The sequence below is a fragment of the Struthio camelus genome, chromosome 7 (genome assembly GCF_040807025.1).
Source record: "Struthio camelus isolate bStrCam1 chromosome 7, bStrCam1.hap1, whole genome shotgun sequence".
Taxonomy (NCBI): Eukaryota; Metazoa; Chordata; class Aves; order Struthioniformes; family Struthionidae; genus Struthio; species Struthio camelus.
This window is the reverse complement of record NC_090948.1, coordinates 7,011,414-7,032,411: the sequence shown is the minus strand read 5'-3', so window position 1 is coordinate 7,032,411 and position 20,998 is coordinate 7,011,414. Positions and strand designations below refer to the sequence as shown.

At 38.7% G+C, this 20,998-nt stretch overlaps 1 protein-coding gene across 4 annotated transcripts in view; it reads left to right on the top strand.

Annotated features, from left to right (window-relative positions):
- Nucleotides 1-20,998, top strand: part of INPP5F (inositol polyphosphate-5-phosphatase F) — a 50,544-nt gene that overhangs the window by 2,933 nt on the left and 26,613 nt on the right. Inside the window, exons 1-4 of one of the 4 annotated variants that reach the window (XM_068951578.1) lie at nucleotides 29-104; nucleotides 12,313-12,393; nucleotides 20,191-20,327; nucleotides 20,781-20,909. In XM_068951578.1, coding sequence (XP_068807679.1) covers nucleotides 83-104; nucleotides 12,313-12,393; nucleotides 20,191-20,327; nucleotides 20,781-20,909 — 369 coding nt within the window. In that variant the 5' untranslated portion in view covers nucleotides 29-82. Of the gene's footprint in view, nucleotides 1-28; nucleotides 105-11,102; nucleotides 11,150-11,184; nucleotides 11,207-12,312; nucleotides 12,394-20,190; nucleotides 20,328-20,780; nucleotides 20,910-20,998 lie in introns of those variants that run through there. The other 3 variants (XM_068951577.1, XM_068951579.1, XM_068951576.1) reach the window with 3 other exon arrangements.

Sequence of the window (20,998 nt, the reverse complement as noted above, 5' to 3'; positions counted from 1 at the left end):
CTTTGATAAATCTTTGAGCAGTAATGCCAGGCTAAAAAAGATTGGGAAAACTAGTGTAACCATATTGGTTTTCATCTATTAAATGAATGCATACCAGCAACTAGGTAAGTACCTTTGAAATCCTTTGTTTTTATTGACAGGTGCATTACCAAACAGGATTTTCACAGATCAGGGAGGAGACTTTTGGATTAGGTTTCTTAATCTGATATGAATCATAAATCATGAGACGCCTCCCGAATATTCTAGGTATGTGTGCCTGCCTCACTCCTCAAATTGACATCACAAGATTTATGTTTGCCAAAACTTCTGGCCTCTTATTCAAGACCCTAGACTTTACAAGGGCTTGTGGTTTTGTGATCCGGGAGTGCTGATGTTCTCTCACAGTTGGTTCTCTCGCTGTTCGATGGTGTGGGTGATGTTTCAGCTGTATGTGTGAACAAAAACTGAGCAGAACTTTTTTTCAAGTGACTTAAGTTAAAGCTGACATTGTTAAACTGCAGTGAAGGAGAGCCATCTGGTTGACATGCCACTTATGTTCTTTCGATGCAACTGTTTCGCTTTGAGGCATGGCTTAGTCTTCATGGTCTTTAATACTGCTAAATATACAGGAGAGCCCTTATGCTGATGAAGTTAACTTAAAGGGTGGTATGGCTATGCTGATGGATGGGGGGAGGGAAGGTCTGTCTACTTTGACGCTGGCAGTGTTTAGTGTCCTTGACTAAGCCACAGAGCCTCTGCTGGCGTGGGAGGTGTCAGCAGGCAGTACACACTAGGCAAATACTTCTCTTATTTTGTTAACAAGTAAAATGACTTACAGTGAAAACATGGTTAAAACAGTTAATGCTGTAACTTCTTAATTTAAGAGACTGCTTTTAGACCCTCATCTGAGGGTTTGAGGGTCTCTAGGAAGCAATATGATGGGCAGGAGGGTGCTTACTGGTAATGAGGAGAGTGGAAGTGACAGCAGGGAAACGGGTCTCCTTTTTGGTCTGTGTCAAACTGCTGCGTTGCCTGGAAGTTGCAACTGGAGTGCTGAAACATCGAGGGACTTTGCCATAACTTTCACTACGTACTTTCTCTGGACCGTGAGACTCCTCAGATGGGGATTTAGAACTTTATTTTAGAAGGGAAATCTACAGTGTAGTGTGGAACAGCCCTTTATTTAGTGAGGCTACGTCTGAGAATGCGTTGTGAAGACTCCTTCTGTTAAGGCCGTGTATGGAGACTCAGAGCTCCGAGTCTGGCAGACTGTACTGTGTTTACATGGTCATATTTTCCTGTAGTTTGGGGTGGGTTTTTCCTCTTTTCCTCAAGCATAACTGAAGGATCTGAGACTACTTACAAGCTGTTGAAAATATCTAAAAGTGTTATGGTTCATGTTTGATGTTAAGAAAGAATGTGAATTTTCAATATACATGTTTTGAGGGAGTAAAATACAAGCTTGTAACTTGAAATTTCTTTCACATTAATTATTAAACTTGCTATAAACTTTGCTTGGGACTCAAATAGATGCACTCTTCTTAAAGGTTCTGTATTTGTTACAAATATGTATATGGTTATTCTAGTTGTGAATGAGAAGTCTTGACTAACCATCTGTGTGTTTTTTTTTTTTTTTTTTTTTTGAAAACCCATCATCCTGGTACAGTGATCTAACTTAAACTAGGATGATTTAACTATATTCTTTTCCCTTTTTCAGTTGTGATTTAGCTGTATTATTAACACCTGCAAGTATCTTTTGGAAAATTCTAAACCAATAAATAACACTTGCTGTAAGACAGACTATGAAAACAAAGGGCCCGCTTAGGAGGAGTGCGTGCACGTGTATAGTGGATCTTTTCCTCTTCCCTTCGTCTGCTTGAATCCTCTATGAAGAGTGTTGATTCTTGTCTATGGAATTAACACCTCCAGCTGATGATTTTTCAAACTTATCAGCTGATCATATTCTAATTATATCCTTATCATGGAATTGTAAAAGTCACTGTGCTTTTCTTGGCTTCCTATAAAACCAATTATATAGGAACAAATCTCAGATGAGCAGCTTCTGGACAAACTTGAATGGGAGAATATTTGGAAACAAAATTCAGCCCTCTTAGGAAATGGTGAGAAAACCCTTTCTGATGAAACCTTTAATTTGGAACAAGAATATACAGCTAATCTTTGAGTATTAATGTTTCTTTTTCCGAAACATCTCTACTTACACCCCCCTCCCCCCCAAAAAAGAAAAAAAAATCTGGGAGATTTTTTTCCCTGAAAAGCTGAAATGAAATAAATGGAATTCCACTTGGAAACTTCAGTTTTCCTTTTAAAGAAAACAACGGACTTGAATAGAAGCCCAGTGACAGTGTCCATTCAGTCTCCAAAAACCTGTAAACAAGTAATTCTGAAATACTTTAAGCCTGATCTTATGCTCTGTGAGTAGTGCAGTAAGTCTCTGATACTACGTCAGGGATAGTAGGCAAGGTCATATTAGTATACTGAAGTATAGGGCATAAAAGATGCCAGCGGTGTGATTTAAAGAGCAAAACCAAATTCTGAATTGGAATTAGAAGTAGCTGACCTTGTCCAAGAGGTAGGTGTAAAATGCCATGTACCTGTCTGTTGTTAATGGTTAACCTCCAGTTTATTTCCTTGTCCCTTTCTCGGATTAGCTGGCTGTAACCGAAGTAAAGCAGCAACCCTCCCACAAACCACTGATGTGTAAATATTTTTTCCTGTGTTGAAATTCTTTGCAAAAATGCTTAACTGATATGGTTTGTTATCATTTTATTCAATGGTCAACTCGTTCTCAACAGCTGAACAGACAAACCACCCCAAAAACCCAAGCATGGTATGAAATCCTTTACTTGCTGCTCCTGAAAGAGATGTGGCACCCTGCACCCATCTTAGGGAGAGGGGCAGGAAGGTTCGTATTGAACAGAGTGATACCTTGTGGAGCTTATTCAGGCTTGAAATAACTGTTCCCAGTCCGTGCTTCTCTGTATTTCTGCTTGGAGTTTGTTAATTAGCTGGGCGCGCTGAGAGAAGTTAATTGTGGAGTGGGAAGAAAAGGTGTTAGTGACGGGAAACCTTGCCTTGCTTAAACTTGGCTTACCGCAGCTATACTACCATTTCTCTTGTACCTTTTAAGAAGCGTTAACACAAGTAAGTCAGTGTGCAGTAATAAATGCAAACCAATTTTCATAATCTCAAAATCCTTCTGCTCAGTTAATGTTACTATTGAAGTTTAAGGGTGGGATAGTTTTCCTGCCCTTTTTTTTTTTTTTTTTTTTGCATACAGCTCTTGCTGTTTAGCTAACCTTTAAAAACAGCTTATCTTCAGGAGAAAGTGAACTTAGTGTTTAAACTATCAACTATCAAAATTGGTTCTTAGAATAAATCCTTCTTCTGCCTTTCTAATAACTTCAGTCTTGCAAAATAAATATGATTTAAAAAAAAGATGCAGACAACCCACTGTTTTCCTAGCTCTAAGGATATAGCTGCAAAGAAATTGAGCTTCTCTGAAATATCAACTGAAAGTGGGAACATGTTAGTAATACAGTAATATTATTTATTGCAGACCAACATGTTAATTTTGGATGAATGAATGTATTACTGTAGCATTCATGTCTTCTTTCTCTCACTTCACCACTTCAGAGGAAGTGCGTGTCTACTAGCCAACTTCAGAGGTGGAAAGCTCCTTTCTTGGGGAAGAATAAATTAAATAAAAAATGAATTTTATGTCAAAAGCCTTATAACATTAACTGTAAACTTGCGTTCTTGCTCCTGCCGCTCTTACAAATTTGACTCTAAGTTGCTGAAATAGCTCACTCTGTAGAGGCAGGCGTGCTGAATGTTTAAGTATCTCTTTATTTGTGAGCTCTAATACATGGAAATCTACTTATGCATTTCAGAATTTAGTTGACTTATGCTTGTGGATACAGGAGTTACTCTTGGTCATTTTTGCTGATTTACAGTAGATACTACAAGTCCTTAGCTGATAATTCCACGGCAACATTGGGTTGAGATGACTTTAGATTTCAATTCCAGTTTTATTTGCTGTTGGCACGTACAGCTGCAGTCAGGACTAAGTTAGTGGGATGCCTGAAGAGTGGAGTAACAAAGATGGCAAAATACTCCCCTCCTTATGAGTCGATATCTTGCCCTTTGAGGTACTGAATGCAGTCAGAGCACGCTAATATCAAGAAAGACGATTTAAACGAGCTCTAATAAGGTGGGGAGCTTTTCACTGTTTAGTAGTAGTCTTCAGTCTTAGTTCTAATTATAGTAAACAACTTAAGTGCTGTGAAGAAATTTCTCACATAAGGTTCCCTAGGGATTTGTTTCAAGAAAATGATTCCCTTACACATCATTCTTCGGTTTTCCCAATACTTAACAGATCTTCTCTGTATGATTGCTCCATGCTCTTTCTTTACCAGTCCTTTGAGAAGCTGAAGCCAACTGTTTAAAAATGTCAGAAGGCTTTAGCTGCCCGGTGATGCTATGAAAGACTGGTGTTATGGATGATGCAGAAGGGATTAGAGGGGGCCCGGAAGGGTTTAGCACCCCCTGCTTGCACCTTCCAACCCCCTACTCATTAGTTACCTAGTACACAGATTCCTGGGAAACACAGAATTTGAAAGGTCAAAAAATATGCCAGTTTGGCAGACCTTTGAGCTGTGTGGTAGAGGCTTTGCCTTTAAATACAAAAGTGTGTGTGTGGGGGGGGTTAAGCTGCCTCAGGTACATAAAATGCTTGGAAATGAAGATTTTCTTTGACGTGGATATGTAGGCAGAAATCAGGTAGCAAGCAAATACATAAATCCAAGATTATATTGAGTATGCAAATACAGTTATTTTCTACAGTATATTTTGCAATTGGTTTTCTGTAACTTTACAATTATCATAAGTATTCTCTAAAATACTAAACTGCAGCGAACATATAGATTCACTAAATGGAATTTTTCATGTAAATTTTAAAGCAATCTGATACTGGTTGTACATTGTATTTTAAATGCAACAGGTAATACAGCAGAAAACATGCTTGTTCTTAGTTTTCAACCCTCCTACATAACTTTTAATGCACTGCACTAAGAACATAGCTCCAGGAATTCTGAGATTTTTAGACAGGCCCGAATAAATCTGAATGGAGCAGTGTTGCATTAAAACACAAGTCAAGAAGCAAATAGTTCTGGTCATATTTGTAGACTCTCTAGACGCCGGTTGATTCTCTTGCAGCAAGCTGAAAGCATGTAAGCCACGCTTTTCTGCTCTATTGGTGCTTTTTGATTTTATTCCTTCCAATTATCTTAGATATTAACCTCGTCATATCTGAGCATCTCAGTCTTAAACACTCCCTAAATAAAGGTATGAGGATAAAGTTGAGAAGCATATCCAAAGTATGTCCTGTCTGCCAGTAAGAGATGGGAGAGAAAATGCTATGGAATGTGTATATTATCTGAGAGAGTTTCTTGAAGAGATTCTTGAAATACTCTTGCTTTCTTAATGCTAATTTGAAGAAGCTATTTTTAGTAGCTATGTGTAAGTGATCATCTGCGAGCTCAGTCAAAAGCACAGCACAATAGATATGCTTTCTGAGGACATGGACTTGCTGAGAAAATGGGTTAAGGAAAGAGAATTGAGTAGGATTGGAAAAAGTCTTGGACTACGGGGGATTTTTATCAGAGAAGAGGGCTTCATTTAAAACAAGATATAACAGCCTGTGCTTTAGTTAAACTTTCTTCCTCAAACTTTTTAAGGGAGCAAAAGACCTTAGAGGTGCAGAGCAGCACGTAGTCTGAGGGAAGGCTTCCTTCAGAGGTGAAGGACAAACTCTACGTTCCCAAGTGAAGAATGAGGCAAACTGGCAAACTATCAGGGCGGCGTGCCTTTTAAATAGATGTGGAGATGAACAGCTGTATTTCACAAATGCTTGAATGCCAAGACATGATGAGATGTGATGGTGTACTTAGCTTTTTATGAGATTGCCAACACAGTGAGCAGATCGATAACTTACAGACAATACGGTCCATGAGCTGATCATGAAGCAGAAGGAAAGGCAAGACTGTACTAGAGAGGTGTCAAATAGTCCTTAGTGACTGTCTTGTGGGAAACCTTTGCAGAGACCCAATAAAAGTGGAATCACCTCATGATTTGATCCAGACCAGAGATTAGGAAACAGTTCAGTACTTTAATATCAGTTATTCCGTAGTCCTGACCGCAGTATACTTTAGTTTTGCTGCTCTTCCAAAGACGCTAAATTCAAGGGGTGCTATAATACTAGGTAACCTCGAAGGAGGAAATTTCACAGAGATGAAGCACAAAGAACACTGGGGGATAAGGCCATAGCACAAAAATATTTATTTTTCCCATTCACTGCAGAGAAGCTGGACGACTGCTAGTCAAGTTCAGTGCAATGTGGAGTTGTGCTTACCGCTATGTTATAGGGCCCGCGTGTGTAACGAGGTGGCTGCTGTATCCCTTACTAGCCTTAGGGCAGACCAAAGGGCTGTTCTGTGGGTTGGCTTGTTTTTGAGATCTGTACATGAGGAGGGGGAGGCTACTAGAAAAATCTTAAGGAGAGCACTAATGGCTTTTTTTAGCAACTTGGAGTGCTTTTGTTGCTTAACTGAATCTCCCGTGAACTGTCTTAGAACCTGGTCCTGGACAATTGGTAATAGCAATTCGTCACTATCGTTTCAGTACAAGAATTGCTTGTGCAGCTTCTTGTAATGCGAGATACTCTTGAGACGACTGAACCTGCGCCATGCAGGTGTTCTTGAACCATGTTTTTTGTATGGTGTGTCAGAGGGATTCTGTAACTACAGCAAAATACGAAGAAGTGTTCTTTATCAAAACAAGTAGTATAGGATCCTTTTTTTGGTGGGTACTTTCTCTGGGACTTGCATTGCACTTCTTTTCTGCAAGAAGTCTTGTGGCAATGAGCTAAAATCATATCTGTTCATTTTTCCCTACTCCCCATTAAATATGTACTATCCCACCTGCCTTGTACTTCAACTGTTTCTGTATGTCTGTACTAACTTTGGAATATTGACGTGCCTCCTAAAAAGTAAATTGACACTTCATTTTCCCAGACATAAGCTGGAAGGGTGTGTATCTTCTAGTGCGCTGTGCTTTTGTTGTTGAGATAGGCACTCCATAAGAAAATTAAATGAAATTTCTGTTTGGAAAACATACTGAGATTAGAGGATTAGAAGGTTACCTTAAGCAAGGCTGTAAGGTAGAGTAGCAGTGAGAAGATTAAACTGGGATTTTTTGAGGGGAAAAACATTTCTTCTAGTTTACAAGAGGACTTAAAAGCAAATTGGACAAGTTACAAGCTTCTTAAAGAAAGAATCAAATTGCCTCTTTTCAAATCCTCATCCTATGAAGAGGAGCATTTTGATTAAGTAATTGAGGACTCTCTAATCTCTAACACTTAAAGCTAAATTGTGTAAATAAGTAAAAGCAAGCGACTAGTTGAAGGAATAGCTTGTTTGAAGTTTGGGGGAAGTAAGTAAATGAGTCCTGTGCTTCATGACTACTAGATGCTTGTGCTCTAAGACTAAATGTCCAAATACTTTTCTATATTTCTGCAAATAGAGGAGGTCAAATACAAACCATGAAATCTGTGCTAGAATGAAAACTTAGGTAGCCTGTTAAAGTCTGTTATAACAATTTAATTTTTTTTGGTAGGAAATAAAGTTAATTCTGCCTGGTTAATTTTTAATCTTTTAATCTGGGCTAATATTTCAGAATACTATTCAAAGATGAACTGAAACTTTGAAGCAGAATTTGCTTTGAAAAGCCGCAAGAGGTCATGAGGCTTAGTAGCAGTAATAATGAACCCTAAATTTAATCTGCTTAAGATCAAAGACAACTAAAGAAAAAATTCTTGAATCTGTTTAAAAAAAAAAAAAAGCACTATTTTTTCCTAAAAGTTAGCATTTCAGATGTGTGTGTAATTGCTTGTGTTAAATAGCAAGAATGATTGTGAGAATTAGTACAATTAGGCTATGATGGAAAGAATTATTGGGAAATAGCATACCTACAAACTTAAATGCATATATATATATTTACATATGAATTGAGCTTGACAAAATTCAATGACACTTTGAATGCGTCCCGTATTGAGCACATTGACTGGAAATAATTCATAGCAGGGAAGTATTTCTGAATACTGAGGAAGCAGTATTTCTGAAAGCCAACAAAGTTTGGAAGAGAAGGTAGGAGTGCCTGAATGGCAGCAACCTAGAAGATAAAGATGGGAAGATAAATATAAATCTATTCCAAATAAAGTGTGGTTTTTTTTTTTTTCCTGTTCCTTCCTTCTCCCCAAAGCAGTCTGACAGCCTGCCTCTTTAAAATCTTTAAAATTTCATCTTTTAGGATGGAAACATGATATGCAAGTACGTACATCAAAATATTAAGTGTGCATGTTAAGGTCTGTCAAATCCTGGCAAGTCATGTCAAATTAAGATGGACTTAAACACCACAGTATGCCACAAGTAAGGGAAGGTTTTCCGTGCAGCTCAGCTCACTGCTTTCTGACTCTTTTCTCTTTCTGTATGCAGTTTTCCCCTTTTCTTTGGTGGACAGTGACTACTGTCCCAGCATGTATTACAATAAAACATAATACTGCAAGAGGTCTGTTTCAACAGCTTTGGGCAACTGTTTCAAGTTGTTAAAAATTTCTTATTCATGGCTGTCTGAATTTCAAGGGATCACTAGAATGTCTAATGTAACACCTATATGAAAATACTTTTTGGAACACAAAATTTAACTGAATCAATAAATTGTGTCTAAACCAAATGCCTTTCTGAAAGACATTCTGGACTTCCTGGTAAGATTAAAAAACCCCCTCCCTTGCCATGTGTGATTTCTAGCTGGCAAAAATGGGGCCAGATGTCTTATGTATGCTTTAAAAAAAAAAAAAAAAACCTTTAACGGAGGATTTTAGGTTTTATGTTGTACGGTTACTTTTTCCCCCCTTGGCCTTAAGCTCTTCCAAAAGATCTTGCTAGTTGCTATAATTACGTGTATCATTATCTACCAGCCCATGCTGCCTCCCAGATAAAATTCTGCTATATTTTGCAGTTCATCTAACAGGCCTGCATTTAATTTTCTTGGATCCATGTTATGCTTGAAAAAGAATATTGTTACATGAGCAATGATTATACAGTTGTAACTTTTACAGATTCACTATTAGGGTTGGAGAAGGGTTGGAGAGTTGCTACTGCAATTGCCAGACAGGAGACTAAATTATTGCAAGTCTTGAATAATTTCACAATATAAAAATTTTTAACTGGAGACAATTTCTGTTTCTGAAGCGTAGTAATTAGGATGGCACTTCAACACAAAAGTTCATTTTCTCTGGCGGGGGGGGGGGGGCGAAACTACAATAAGACACCTTAATTTGGGGCATGTTTCTTGTAGTATTTTCAGAGTATACCTCTTAAGGGAAAGAAGTTTGTATTGATGCTTACTTTGGTTATATTTATTCAATATGATTGGCTGTTTATTCAGTATGATTGGTTCTGAGTGAAGATGATGCTCGTACAGGAAATGGAGCTATAACCAATGATTAAGTTTTAATCAGAAGGCTGAAACACTTGTCTGTTTTTATCTCTGTAAAGCAACTTTGGCACAAAATGACCTATTTTCATGCTGTCACGAGAACCTTCCTATAGACATTTCTCTGGAAATACCGTAAAAGAGAACCTTTGTGATAATGTCACCAAGGAAAGTCTACTTGATTCTACAGTCAGTTTTTCCCCTGCCCTCCTCAACTTGCAGGGGATTTCTACTGTAAGACTGCTTCAGCTCTAGACTTTGTTGAACAGTGGAAAAAACACTTTCATCTCTTCAAATGTTGATTAAAAGTATGTTTTCCCAGGTCCTCCCTTTCCCTGGAATGATGTGTATGTTTTGTAGTCATCCTGCGCTGTCAGGAGCTTGGTAATCAGAGTTATTTCAAGAGCCAGTGCTGCCCAGCTGGTAGATCCCTATTTGCTGTCTTGAAATCTTAGTGCAATGCATGTTTAACTCAAACTGCAGTCTGCCTGCCCCAAACCTGTCTATATGTAACTTTATGTGAACATAGGAGTCAAAGTTTAGAGCTAGTTCTTATCGTAACCCCATGCTATGAGAGAGAAGTATTACTGCAGAAATCTTGGACATAGCGAAGTAAAATATCATCCAAAGCATGTAACTATATCTAGGGCTACAAATGTCAAAGTAAGCCCCAGAACTAATAGACCCTTATGTAGAGACCCTTATGTAGAGACCCTTATGTAGAGACCCTTATGTAGAGACCCTTATGTAGAGACCCTTATGTAGAGACCCTTATGTAGAGACCCTTATGTAGAGACCCTTATGTGTAATTAAATCTTGACATTCTTTTTGCACGTTACTAGAACAAAACCTCATTTGTCACCCAGAGCTTTGTACTATTATCTCTTGTTATAGGAGGAAATGGAGTTTTAAGTCTTAGGTGATATTCGTATTACTAGGCTTGTAGCCATAGTCAACTGTCAGTGGTTCAGTTCTTCGTGCTCCTCCTGATACACCTGGCTTTTTCAGCTGCTTAAGGTATGTAGCCAGTTTCTTGCTCTCATAATGGAATAATGCTCTTGCGCATGTTTCTACATGCTGAAGACTGCTTTGCAGTTCTTCAGCTAGGTAGCCCTTGTTTGCAGGCTCTTATCCCTTGTCAGTCTTAAACTGTCCATTTTAAACAAATTGAACAGTTAAATGAGGAGATCAATTAGGGATGTCAAAGACAAAAAACAGTAGATGAAGTTTGAGGCAACTCAGCTCTGGAAAAGTTCTGTGGGCGAAGGTGAGACTCTGGGGTGTGCGTGAGCTGACAAGGAAGGTGGAAGACGTGGGAGTAGGGGAAAGCTGCTTAGGTTCCTTTGTCCTGTAAATGTCATGGTGCTGACTTTTGACTGCCCCAGACTTGCACCCTGCTTAAAAAGGGATGGTCTTGCTTAGTGAACTAAAGCACTGTAGTCTTCAAGCTGGAGCTCTGGCTGTCCTCGAACTCAGGTTTGCGTGCCCATGAGACTTGGGAGTGCTTAAACTCCTCTACTATCAGTGTGTCACAAGTACATAAAAATCAGACTGACTTGTCCCCAGCAGATCATGGCTTTCAAGAAGAAACTAAGCTCTTGTGAGTGAAATGTGTGTGTGGGATGGCTGTATACACTTCTGTGTCTTTGGATGTTGTGTAAGTTTGTTCTTTTCAATGTTCATTCATTGAGCCTGTGAGCAAGATTTGTAACTTGTTTTTTTGTGTTTTAATATCGAGCCAATAGAGACATATTGTAAACCCTTCCAACCTAGAACCTATCAGTTTTTGTAGACAGTAACAAACTTTTTGTCCTTTTTGAAATAGAAAAACGTTATCCCCTTTCATTTTTCTAGTTGTGGTTCTTTTACAGAGGTCTTAATTGCTTTTTCTGGTTTATTTTAATTACAATATATAACTTCTGAAACTTATTCTTTGCCCCATTCTGTAACTTTTATAGGTGTTACACCACTATTAAACTCTTGCTAAATGTCAACAATAGACATCCTGTGTGATATAATATACTTTTCATGTAGTAATTTACTAGTTTGCCTCAAATGATGGCTTGACTATGTGTTGATAGGAGTACCTTTCACAGTTAACAAGGTTGAGTGTTGTCTTTCTGCTGTCTCTTCTTTCTTTGTCGTTTGCTGGAATTTCTCAGCAGCAGGAGGTTTAGAAATCATAAAGTAAACAAAGCAGAGTTTTATACTCTGCTATTATTGCATGCAATTGTGCAGCTCATTTAGCAAAAGAGGAAATATTTACGCATAGAAGAGGCTGTGAAACTAATTGTAGTAGGATTGATGTGGGAGCAAGCTGGGGCTTGAAAGTAAGCATCTGTTAGGTTTTATTTGGAGCTACTTCACTAACTTAATGACCATATTCCATTTCACTGTAAATGTAAGCTGTGTAAGATTCTAATTAAGGTTAGAGACTTTAATCGATGTTAGAGCTAAGCATACGTTAAAATGAATGACTAGCTCAGAACAACTTTTAATTTTTCTTCCTAAAATATCCAGGGAAGGTGTGGGATACAGCTCTAAACAAGAGCAGAGCGTTTAATCAGTTGGCTAAAATTAAATAGCTATCTGGTACCTATGTGATATAACAAGTTGAAATTGAACAGTGTGTGTATGTTATTCTTGTTGCAGGAATTGTAGCATATTTTCTACCTGCTAGATGGGGAAAGTGGAGCAAACGACCTTGTTGAGTTAGTTATGCTGTTGAGTTCACCTACTAAGTCTGAACGCTTCCTTTTGCAGCCACTGATCTTCTTCTGGCTTGGAATCCCATCTGTCTGGGCCTGGTAGAGGGAGTCATTGGTAAAGTTCAGCTGCATACAGGTATGCTTTTTTACTTATTTCTAATACACTTTGTTTTGAAGTCAGTGGTACTACAAATAAAGTTGTGTAGCTCAAATGGAATTATGTAGCCTCCTTTATAAAGGAGGAGTCCTCCAATGCAAATTTATTGAAGTGATTATTATAGCTGCAGTATACGAATTCCTCTACTTTCCAGTGTAGATACCTTAGCTTTTACTTTTTTTTACAAAACAAAGATGACTTTCATGAACGTGAAGAGTAAAAATCTGTAATTACAGCTCTGTGATGGACTGAGACTCTTATACAGGAAATAAAACTGGGGCAGGAAGAGCAGAGAGTAGAAGAAATAATATTCAGAACATTCTAAAGTGTGTGGTTTTTTTATTGATTACTTTAGCTATTAAGATGCTGAGAATAGTTCGCTATACACTCTTAGTTGCAAAGCAGATGGAAGTGATTACTACCTCTTACTACAGTTTACTTCCCTTGGCTTTGCATATGCATCTACTTGCTGGACCATCCTCCAGACCAGAAGACTAAATATGGATTAAAAACTGAAGATAACTGTCAGATATTTGTTTTGTTGCAGACTTCCTCTGCTGAGGAGCAGTTTATGATGTCAGAGTAGGTGCAGTCCTACCCTGGTTCTTGTGTGGCTCATGATGTGGAGAGGGGGGTGTGTGCATATATGTATAGAAGAAGAGCTGTAGTTCCTTCTGCAGCAACAAACCAGTGTATGGATGCTTCAAATCCATTTACCTTAATACCAATATGAAGCTGAAATTCAGTGTTACTGTAGAAGAGCTTGGTGACTGCTCATAAATTTTTAAATTGTGAATCAGTTGCTGTTACAGTGTTGTAACATGCTGCTCAACAGTGTTGTGATATATTTATAGGTCTGTATGGGGCAGGAGGGAAATAGGAGCCTGTAGCACAGTTCTACTATATCTCTTCCTTAACGAAGATCATCTGTGAATATGCTTTCATTCTCTATTCTTAAGCAAAACAGGCAATAACTGTCTTGAGTCAAAGATCTGACTAACCTAATAAACTTTTCCTGGCGGTGACCAACAGCAGGCGCCTTGAAACAAAGCAGAGCAGAACACTTTCCCAGTCACCAGCAACCTGTGGCTCTGAGTCTTCTTAGACTAGTTGTCATGTGCTGTTACGCAGAAGACTTAGTGGATTTTTACTCTTAACTTTACAGCCTCTCCTTAAACTTTTTGCTGTGGTAGATTTTAGTTAAACATCTATCTTATACTGCATGAAGAACCCCATCTTTTTGTTCATGGCCTGCTTCCGATACAGGAGGCATCAAGTGAACTTAGGAGATGGCATGCTCGGAGTACTGAAACTGCAAGAGATAGAAGAAAGTAAAGATAGCCACTACTTCTGTCTCCACCGTCATCTCTCTTTCAGCCTAAAGAGCCACAACCTACTGAGTTATTCCTTATGGCACTCATGATTCTTTTCCAGTTTTAGTACATTTGTCATTAAATTTGGAGGGGCGGAGCTTGTGCAGAACTCATGCAGATGTGCCATGTGCGCATTATACAGTGGCAGAGCAGTCCCTGTTTACTTCTTTCCCTCTTACTAATACGCCATTGTTATTTTGACACCTAGTTCTATGAAATGGTCAATCCATAGCTACTATAACCTTAAAATCTTATTCTCGAGAGTTCATAGCTAGTTCCTAGGATGGGCTCAGAGCCTGTCCTTCTCTAAAATTTACAGTCACTTCCCCTTTCCAATTATCGCTTTATCTTTAAACTTAATCTGATAATTTTTCCCTCTGCTCCTTCTGCAGACCTTTTTGGCCCTTGTTTCTCTGATCTGATGCTTCAAAGTGGTTCAGCCTCTTGTCTTCTCAGTCTTTCTCTTCCCCTTATCTATGCTCACTGATATTCAGCATGTGCTGTTCATAATGAATTGATGAAAGACTGACGAAAGATTGCTGAATTCCAGTAATGACCTCTTTCTGCTGTGGAAAATGCTCCTTGCTTGTTTTTAACATGGTTGACTCTAACCAAGCATTTAGATGCACAGAAGCCTTCCCCTTTCTCTAGGGAGCCTAGTTCAAATGCCTTTGAAGGAGGAGCCTTGTCAAAAGTCTTTGGGAAGTCCTAGCATATCATGGCAACAGTGTGTCCTTGTATGTATAGTTATTGTGAGGTACTTTCTCTGTTTATGAAAGCAGAGTCGAAACTCTGCCCAGCACGCGACTCTTAACAGGTGTGGGCTCGCTGTTATCAGGTAATAAGCCTGACAATCTGGCGGTCTTCACACACTTCCTATACCCATATGTATCAATTGTGCTTATTCGGGCACTCCATGCAATTGCTGTTTAGAGCAGTGGAAGCATTTTGTTTCTTCTTTACCATGTTTAAGTGGCGCCATCACAAATAGTGCATGGGCCGCTTCCCCTCTTTGGTATTCTGGCATTTAGCAGCACCACTGTGCTGTGAACAGATGTTTGTTTTCTGGACCTAGATATACTGGTAAGGAAAGATATTGTCTCTAGCTGTTTATTGTTACTCTTTGAAAACTACTGCTCCCTTGAATCTGCTGATAGGTACTGAAGAGTGTCCTCCATTGGGCTGCAGTCGAATTAAGAAGGCCCATTGAAATGGCTTACGTAGTTCTTTTTAAACCTCTAATTGACAATGAACTCTCACTTGATTACATAAAACCACACTTGAATATAATCCTCTAGCTAAATCATCTAACGTTCTGTAACAGTAGCCTGTCTTCATTACTTATTCTTGTACCAATCTTTGTCACCTGGAAACTTTATCAGCAGAAGTTACCTAAATATTTAATAGTGCTGGACTAGGAGCTATTCTCTCCAGACTTCATAAGAAAACTGTGCTGTGGAAGCTGGGTAAAACATGTTTCTTCCAGAGTTGATCTGCACCCACAGGAACAGTGGGACTTGTTGCTGTGATTCCACGGTCGCCTCCTGCTCGAGATTGTAAGGATCAGACCACTTATTTTGAAGCTAGAATCCTGAATGGGCTTGTCCTGCTCAAAAGCTTGATTTATTAGCTATTTCTGGAAAGAAATATTGTTTAGGAAGCTTAGCACATACTGACTGCTACTGGAAACCTCTAACTTTCGAAGTACTGACATTGCTACTTGCACTCTTTCAAGCTGTCACTAACCCCATGTGTACTTTAATGTCTTACATTGAAAGATGTGCTTACTCTACAAGTACTTCAGCGTTCTTAAGAGCTTGAAATGTCCCTGTAGCCAAAGTCTTAAGGTCCTTAATTTGGTATTGAAATACCCTTGCCAAATTGCTGTAACTGAGTCAGTTAATTTCATCCCCTAATCTTGCCTGTCTTATTGCTGGCCTGGCACAGGGGAATGTGGAGGAAAGCTTTCATGGCAGGGAAGCAGTTTGATGAGAAACCGGCTAGCCAGTTTTGGGCAGGTTTATTTTAATTCTTTGAAGAGTTTCTGACCTGCAAGGGTCAGTTGTACACTTAGATATGCCGTTTCGAAAGGGCAGACTTTTCTGAATGCTCAAAACCGAGACAATACTTGAATGCCTCTGACCACAACTGTAAGAACAGGTCTGAGAACAGGTTCTGTTTAAGGTTTCTTTTGCTGTTTCCCCAATACTGAAGTTTCTTAAGCTTTTGAAAAAGCATCTTAACAGTTAATTAAAATCAGACCAGGAGCATCTAGTTTCTTATACTGTCTTTTGGCCCATCGCAAAACCACTTGTAAGAAAATGTGGAGTGAAAATGGGAATATAAGGAAAGATTTTAGGATGTGTTGTTGAAACTGAGTTATCAACACACAGCCCTGGTACAGATGCACAGAATTATTTCTTTTCATGTGCTCGCCTGTATGTGGGGAGATCCTTGTCTCTTGCATAAGCATGAAGTCTTCATTACAAATTAGCTTGGGAAATCATCAAATGTAACTAGTATAGACTTGAAATTATAGAACGTTATTTTCTTCTTGTTTTCCATTTAGTGCACGTGCATGCAAAGGATCAGTGTAACAATTCCATTTCTGTTGGTCATAATCCAAATACAGAACAAAAGTTACATTTTGTATAAAAATGAAGACTTTCATCCATTGAAGTAGTACTGGTAGCCTAAAGTTTTTTTTTTTGAGCTCAGAATTAAGACTTTCTGAACTACTTTAAAAATTTGTTTTTTCCTTCACTTGATGGAAGGATTCTGGCTTATGATTACTTAAGTTATTGCTGGTAGTACTGCCTGCTAGTTCTCCCTGCGTATTCTTGTGGTAGTATGAGCTTTCCTGTGAAAGTTTTAATCACGTCTGATCAGAGACTGTGTAGTGCTAGGATATGCTTGGAGTTAATGTTGCATATCTAACTGCATCCAAAGTTGGATTCCTATGTCACTTCCAGCTAACTTCCAATTAACTTCCTTTTTGCTACCGTGTTTCCCTGTTTCTTTGTCAAACTGCACTACTATGCAGTGTAAAGTCTATGCTCTTATCAACTTGATTTTTCTCGTCCTGTGCAGTTTAATTGAAGACGTGAGTGAAACACTGTTGGCAAGGCCCCATAGACTTGGTAAACAAAAGGGAGTTGTGGTTCCTTCTTCCCCGTTTCCAGGAAAGGAAAGGCTTATATTAACATGCCACTGAATGTTGGTAGAAATGACAAGTGGTTTAGCATCTGAAGTATGCTCGAATGGATGCAACTGATGGGTCTAACTTGATCCAGTAAACAACTTGCTGAACTTTTTTGTGTGTGCAACTAAATTCTAGGTTGGAGAGAGTTGTGCAGGTAATAAAAAAATAAATGGTAGTTCACTCTTTCTTGGTAAAATCGAAACGCATGCAAAAAGCAGTATTTATAGAGAACTTAGGATGCACAGTTAAGGCTTCAGTTACTGCTGAAGAAGGACTTGGGGAAACTACGTGGTAGATTGTTTGGGAAGTATGAGAGAAAATAACTTAAGCGTATAGCATTGGTGTGCTGGCTGGATGTTGAAGGAAAAGTGATGCTAAGTTGCTGTTGTAGTGAAGAATGGGAGGTAACAGCTTATTTTAGATACAGTGCTTTAAATCAGTTGTTGCCGTCTGCTCTTCCATAGTTCATAAAACAGTAAAAACCATCCTTTAAAAGAAGGATAATTAAAACATGCGCTTCACTTTCTGAAATGACAGTAGCTGTAGCGCCCTTCTGAATGCGGGAGGTACGGTGTGTCCAGGAAGAGGCATTAACTCTAATTGTTTTTGAAAGCTGTTCTATGGAACTTTATCTGCCGAAGCACATACTCATTTGGGGACTCACTTATTTGGATATGACTTTATATGTGCTTCAATGCCCACTGTTGAAGCTTTTCCTTTAAGGCATATTTTATTTGCATCATCAATCTCTTTTTGATCTTTTTTTAAATCTATTGGGGAGCTCCTGTTTTCTTTCACTATTCTTTGGTACTGGCTGTAACAAAAATTTTGACATATATGCCAAGATCGAGTGCATTTATAAAATAAAAGAATCCAGGCCTCACTAAGCTATATTAAGCTTTTAAGTTCTTGTTTGCTGCTTTAAGGATTTGTTAACAATATGGTGTGAACTGAGGAATAGCCAGAGAGCTTTTACTAAGGTGTCTGGTTAGAAGTGGCCTTCACTTAACTGATATAACTCTGTTGGAAAAATGTGGTTTAACCTGAGTTCTAGTTCCTTGTTTGAGAGAGTATCCGTTTTGCTTAACATATGCTGGTGATCTCGTAGGAGCGAGTTGTGTGGCTAACTTACTATGAGTGGAAATAAATGAGTACAGTACTGCCCAGTAAGGATGTCTGGATGTGCTACTGTACAGTCTCCCTGTTAAGCTTGTGTTGCGTGTGTCTCCAGAGACCTGTTCCTTCCCTACTGGAAGGCAATACGGATATTAGTAGACCGTCTTTTTAGATAAATGGATAGAGATCTTTTATCTGTTGCTGGTGTTGTTTTTTTGGTAGTATTTCCTTTTAATACAAAGGATATTCCTGCCTATTCTTTGATCTTCTCAGGCTGTTGCATAGAATTTCTGTCCCGTTTTCTTCAGCTTCCATTTTCTTGTTTTCCTCTCACCCCTGCGGTTGTGAATGTGAAATGCTGGAGGCAAAAGCAGGTGCTTTCCAAAAAAAGTTGCTTTTACCGGTACAAAAGAGCAGTTCCAGGGCCTACTGTCAATAAGGATAACTGTCTCCCTGGTGCTTGCTGTCACTTTCTTGTCCTTATTTGTTACCCTTTGACTAACAAAGACGGTGCAGTTTGCCCAATGTTTTTTTGAAAGACGTCATGCTCGTGCTACAGCCCTGAGTAACCTGGTCCAACCTCATCGTTGACCTTGCATTGAGCAGGATGACCTCCTGAAGTGCCTTCCAGTCTGAATTATCTTTATGATCCTGTAGAGATGTCTTTATCTCTAGGATCATAAAGATATCAAGATTTTGATGCTGTGTTTGGGTGGTGGTGCCGTAAGGAGTGGATTGTTGTAATGCACAGCAGTCTGTTTACTGTGATTACTCCCTTCCTTTAAACAGGAGAAACTGCTGCTTAAATACATCTTGTCAGCTATGGATATAAATGTTCAAGGCTTTCATAATTTCATTTCTTGGAAAGATGCTCACAGCTTTGATAAAGCTTTTAATTCTGTGCTAAAAATATATTGGAAAAAACTGGGGGGGGGGGGGAGAAAAATTTGGACGTCTAAACTTAAGAAAGAAGTTATAGGATAATTTAAGCACTTGGAGGATAAAATTGCTTTGAATGCATTGAGCAAGGAAAAAAGCTCAGAACTTGCTATAAAGCCTCAGAATAGTATCCCCCCCCATCCCCAGCTGAATAGTGTATTCCAAAGCATAGTAATATATGACACAGTCCATTGTCCAAAGTGCGGAAGCAAGTTGAGTTTATCTCAGCAGGCTTTTAATGTTTGTATGTGATCTCACCAGTGAAATTCAGTCTGCTGCTTTTAGGAGGAATAGTGTGTGTGTGTGTGTGTTCAAAACGTTCTCTACCTTTTCCATCTCTCAAACTTTCCCTTTTGGCTCATAAAAGCGCAGCATACAGCTAGCCCACTACTGATTTAGCTAAGGGATTAAAATTTAAACTAATGTCCAGCCACTACTGGCAGTGGGATTGTCATTGTTCTGTTTCTGTCTCTGAAGTGTTGAAGTTATTACAAGCATTGTAAATGATGTGTGTAGAGTGCTGCTAAAATTGATATCTTCATTAATCCTTGGTTTAATTTCTATAGCACTTGGCTATCCGTACTTCAGAAATAATATTGTGATACTTTAAACATATGTGAGGTTTTATGAAGTCCAAGTTTGCTCACCAGAATTCTTAACTCCTGAGTGTCTTGAGAGCAGATGCTACTTGCTGTCTGTCTTGTTTGTTGTTTTCCACTCGATGGAAGGAATTGAGGGGAAGGTTTTAGTTTACTGTGCAGTGAACTCCAAATGTGCTTCTATTTTCTAATTGCCCTACCATAATGGTATAGGCAGGAATGTGCCACGTCCTAGAGGTAACCTAACTGCTATAGGAAAAGCAATGGTAACTTTACCCTGAATGAACAAGTCTGAAGTAGCGTGTGTGTATGTGTGTGTTCGTTTTTTCTCTCTCTCCTTTTCCCTCTTACATAAGAGATGGGATAAGTATTGTTTTGGGATGTCTTTTTATAACAGTACATAATAAAATACTGTAATAACAAATTGTCATTCACTGGACTCTTCTAATCAAATGGCTTCCGGCAGGGTTTTTACATTGAGGAAAAACTTCTGACTGAGTAGTCTAAGGAAATGCGACTTTATAGTTAGATTTGAACCTTTTTCCAGATTTACCATGGTGGCTACTTTTAATTCGTCAGAAAGCATTGATTGGCAAGCTTCCAGGAGACCATGAAGTATGCAAAATAACAAAAATTGCAGTGATTCCACTTTCTGAAACAGAACCTCAGGATCTGGAACTAGAGGTATGAAAATCTTTACAGTCTTAGTCAGGCGAGAGTATACTTTCCCACTGATGCTCTTGCATCCATTCTGCTTTGGAATCTTAATCTTATAATTTGGTGTTAAGAGAAGCCCTTACTTTAACTCTTCCAGAGTTTTGGCTAAAGGAAAAACAATACAAGTGAGTAGTATTAGCTTGCACTGTAGCTTAGGTGGGAAATTGAGATGGGTCTGGATACTTGAGTCATGTCCAGTTGAGGTAATGTTCTCACAATGACAGTGGAAAATGGCTTTTGTGAAGATGGGGGGGGGGGAGAACTATGCTACAGGGGGAAACATGCAGTATTTTAGAGCATCTCCCCTAGGTCTGTGGGCTTCTACATAGGCTTGTTCTTGTAGACTTCCACTGAAACTACTTTGTGTGTTAAAGTGCATTTAAATATTGGCTTTAATTCAATACTATTGCTATTATTTAGCTTTGTAAAAAGCACCATTTTGGGATAAACAAGCCAGAGAAGATTACACAGTCTCCAGATGACTCAAAGTTTTTACTGAAGACATTTACTCAAATTAAATCGAATGTGTCTGCTCCAAATAAAAAGAAGGTAAGCTTTTACTGTTTTCTTGTGGCGTTTTTTTTCAAGATGTTGTTAGTTAAGTCAAAAGCTGTGAGTGACCAGAATGACCACTGATA